At 52.6% G+C, this 2507-nt stretch overlaps 1 protein-coding gene across 1 annotated transcript; it reads right to left on the bottom strand.

Moving 5' to 3' along the window:
* Positions 1–1119: 1119 nt before the first annotated feature.
* On the bottom strand, positions 1120–2031 carry LOC115307780 (olfactory receptor 14J1-like; the record flags this gene model as incomplete). The annotated part of the gene is made up of 1 exon (XM_029963029.1): positions 1120–2031. A coding segment is annotated over exon 1 (912 nt), but the record flags the coding sequence as incomplete, so codon positions are not given.
* Between the last annotated feature and the right edge of the window lie 476 nt (positions 2032–2507).

Raw genomic sequence — 2507 nt, 5'->3', positions numbered from 1 at the left:
CCACACTTCCAGAGGAGTGCCCAAGACACAACACAGGTTGTCCTGGTGGTTCTGGAGAATGAGAAGTGATTTCTTCCTCGAGTCCAACCCCTCCAATTGGATTTGAGTGCAGCTGAAAGGTTTGCTCAGCATTTTCCCCGGTGCCTCCCTGCCCTGAAGGTTTCTGGCCATCAGGCTGGAGCTGAGGGGGTTGGGCAGGTGCCTGAGGAGGGAGTAGAACAAGGGCTGTGTCCAACTGTGCCAGGAGGGCTGTGCTGGGCAAGGATGAGAAGGCTGCAAAAAACAGTGGCACTGGGGAGGGGAGAGGAGCAGGTGGAGAGACCTTGTGCCTGCCCACGCTGGGCAGGAGCTGCCCCAGGATGGCAGCTCTGAAGTACTCCCAGGATGTCCCTGTGAACAGGAAGGGAAGACTGGATCTGAAAATGAAACAGAATGCAGGGAGCAGGAGTGTCATGGTGACACTGCAGGAGAGTTCCTCTGGAGACCTCTGGAGTAAGGTGACAGAAGAAGTGACCCAGTACATGCAATGGCCTCAGAAGATCCCACAGCATCCTGGAGATGCTGGAAGGGAGCCCAGCTCTGCTTCACAAGTTCCCAGGGCCTGTCCCTGCCTGTGCTCCAAGGGCTTCCACACCCCAGGACTGTGCTCAGAGAGCACTCAGGCCTTACAGTGAGAAAGGGGCTCAGGAAGACAGTGTGGAAGTGGCAAGAGAGCAGCTCTGCAAAGACCAAGCACTGCTGCTCCCTGGCAGTGCTGCTGGGCTGGGATTATTGTCCCCTTCCCCTTTGCAAATACACCCTGTCCTGCAGTGTGCTGTCCTTTAAGAACAGCTAAGAAGAAGGGTCTTGGACAAAGAGTGCACTGCAGGGTCCTTTATTTTTTTAAAATAGTCAGAGAGTACAATTCATCAGTTATATATCTCTGGGTCCAATTCAATGAATAGAAACTAAATTAGAAGGCAGATGTATAACAATATTTAATTGCACAGAAATATTGCCAGAAGAACCTGATGACCTCCATGAAAATACTGAGCAGGAAGGTTGGGCCATTAAGGAGTCCCATTCTGAATGCTATGCACCAGAAAACTGGTTTTTTATTGCTCCTGAAAAGCATCCAGTCATCATTTTCCTCAGGGCATCCTTGAGCTCCTGGTTCCTCAGGCTGTAGATGAGGGGGTTCAGTGCTGGAGGTACCACTGAGTAGAGAACTGACACCACCAGATCCAGGGATGGGGAGGAGATGGAGGGAGGCTTCAGGTAGGCAAATGTGCCAGTGCTGAGGAACAGGGAGACCACGGCCAGGTGAGGGAGGCAGGTGGAAAAGGCTTTGTGCTGTCCCTGCTGAGAGGGGATCCTCAGCACAGCCCTGAAGATCTGCACATAGGAGAACACAATGCAAATGAAACAACCAAGTCCTAAAGAGACAGTAAACAAGAGAAGCCCAATTTCCCTGAGGTATCCTGAGTGTGAGCAGGAGAGCTTGAGGATGTGTGGGATTTCACAGAAGAACTGGCCCAGGGCATTGCCCTGGCACAGGGGCAGGGAAAATGTATTGGCTGTGTGCAGCAGAGCACTGAGAAACCCAGCAGTCCAGGCAGCTGCTGCCATGTGGGCACAAGCTCTGCTGCCCAGGAGGGTCCCGTAGTGCAGGGGTTTGCAGATGGCAACATAGCGGTCGTAGCACATGACAGTGAGGAGGGAAAACTCTGTTGCAAGGAAGAAGGCAACGAAAAAGAGCTGTGCAGCACATCCCATGTAGGAGATGGCTGTGCTGTCCCAGAGGGAATTGTGCATGGCTTTGGGGACAGTGGTGCAGATGCAGCCCAGGTCTGTGAGGGAGAGGTTGAGCAGGAAGAAGCCCATGGGGGTGTGCAGGTGGTGGTCACAGGCTACGGCGCTGAGGATGAGGCCGTTGGCCAGGAGGGCAGCCAGGGAGATGGCCAGGAAGAGCCAGAAGTGCAGGAGCTGCAGCTCCCGCCTGTCTGCGAATGCCAGGAGGAGGAACTGGGGCATGGAGCTGCTGTTGGACATTTGCTGCCTCTGGGTGTTTGTTTCCAACACAGAGAAGACAGTAAGAGGCCAGTTAGTATGGACTTATCTAAACAAAGTCAAAGCTTTATTCTACAGACACTCCCCATGTCACACACAGACAGCCTTTTGATTTCCTAGGAGATCTTCCTTCAGCTCCAGTGCTGGGTCCCTACTCAACAGCATTTTCTCTGTTTTAGCATCACTGTGCTTCTGTACAGGGGTTTCACATAACAAAGAGATGTTTAGGGACAGGTATCCAACCTGGAAAGAAATTCACAGCTTGGAAGGAAACCTCAGGGAGACAGCCAAGTGTCCTTATGATGGCATTTGATTTAAGCAGACTCAACTCCTTCCCCAGCACCACAGGCTGCACTGGTAGGGGTCATATTCCATTTGCAGGTGCAAAAATGACATCTCAGACTAGTCCTGATGGGTCTAGCAGAGGTGATGCTGGTGCTGCCCACAGGCAGAGCAGT

This window comes from Manacus vitellinus, unplaced genomic scaffold (genome assembly GCF_001715985.3).
Source record: "Manacus vitellinus isolate BGI_N305 unplaced genomic scaffold, ASM171598v3 ctg7180002428423_pilon, whole genome shotgun sequence".
Taxonomy (NCBI): Eukaryota; Metazoa; Chordata; class Aves; order Passeriformes; family Pipridae; genus Manacus; species Manacus vitellinus.
The sequence above is the reverse complement of the archived record's forward strand: the minus strand, read 5'-3'. Positions and strand labels throughout refer to the sequence as shown.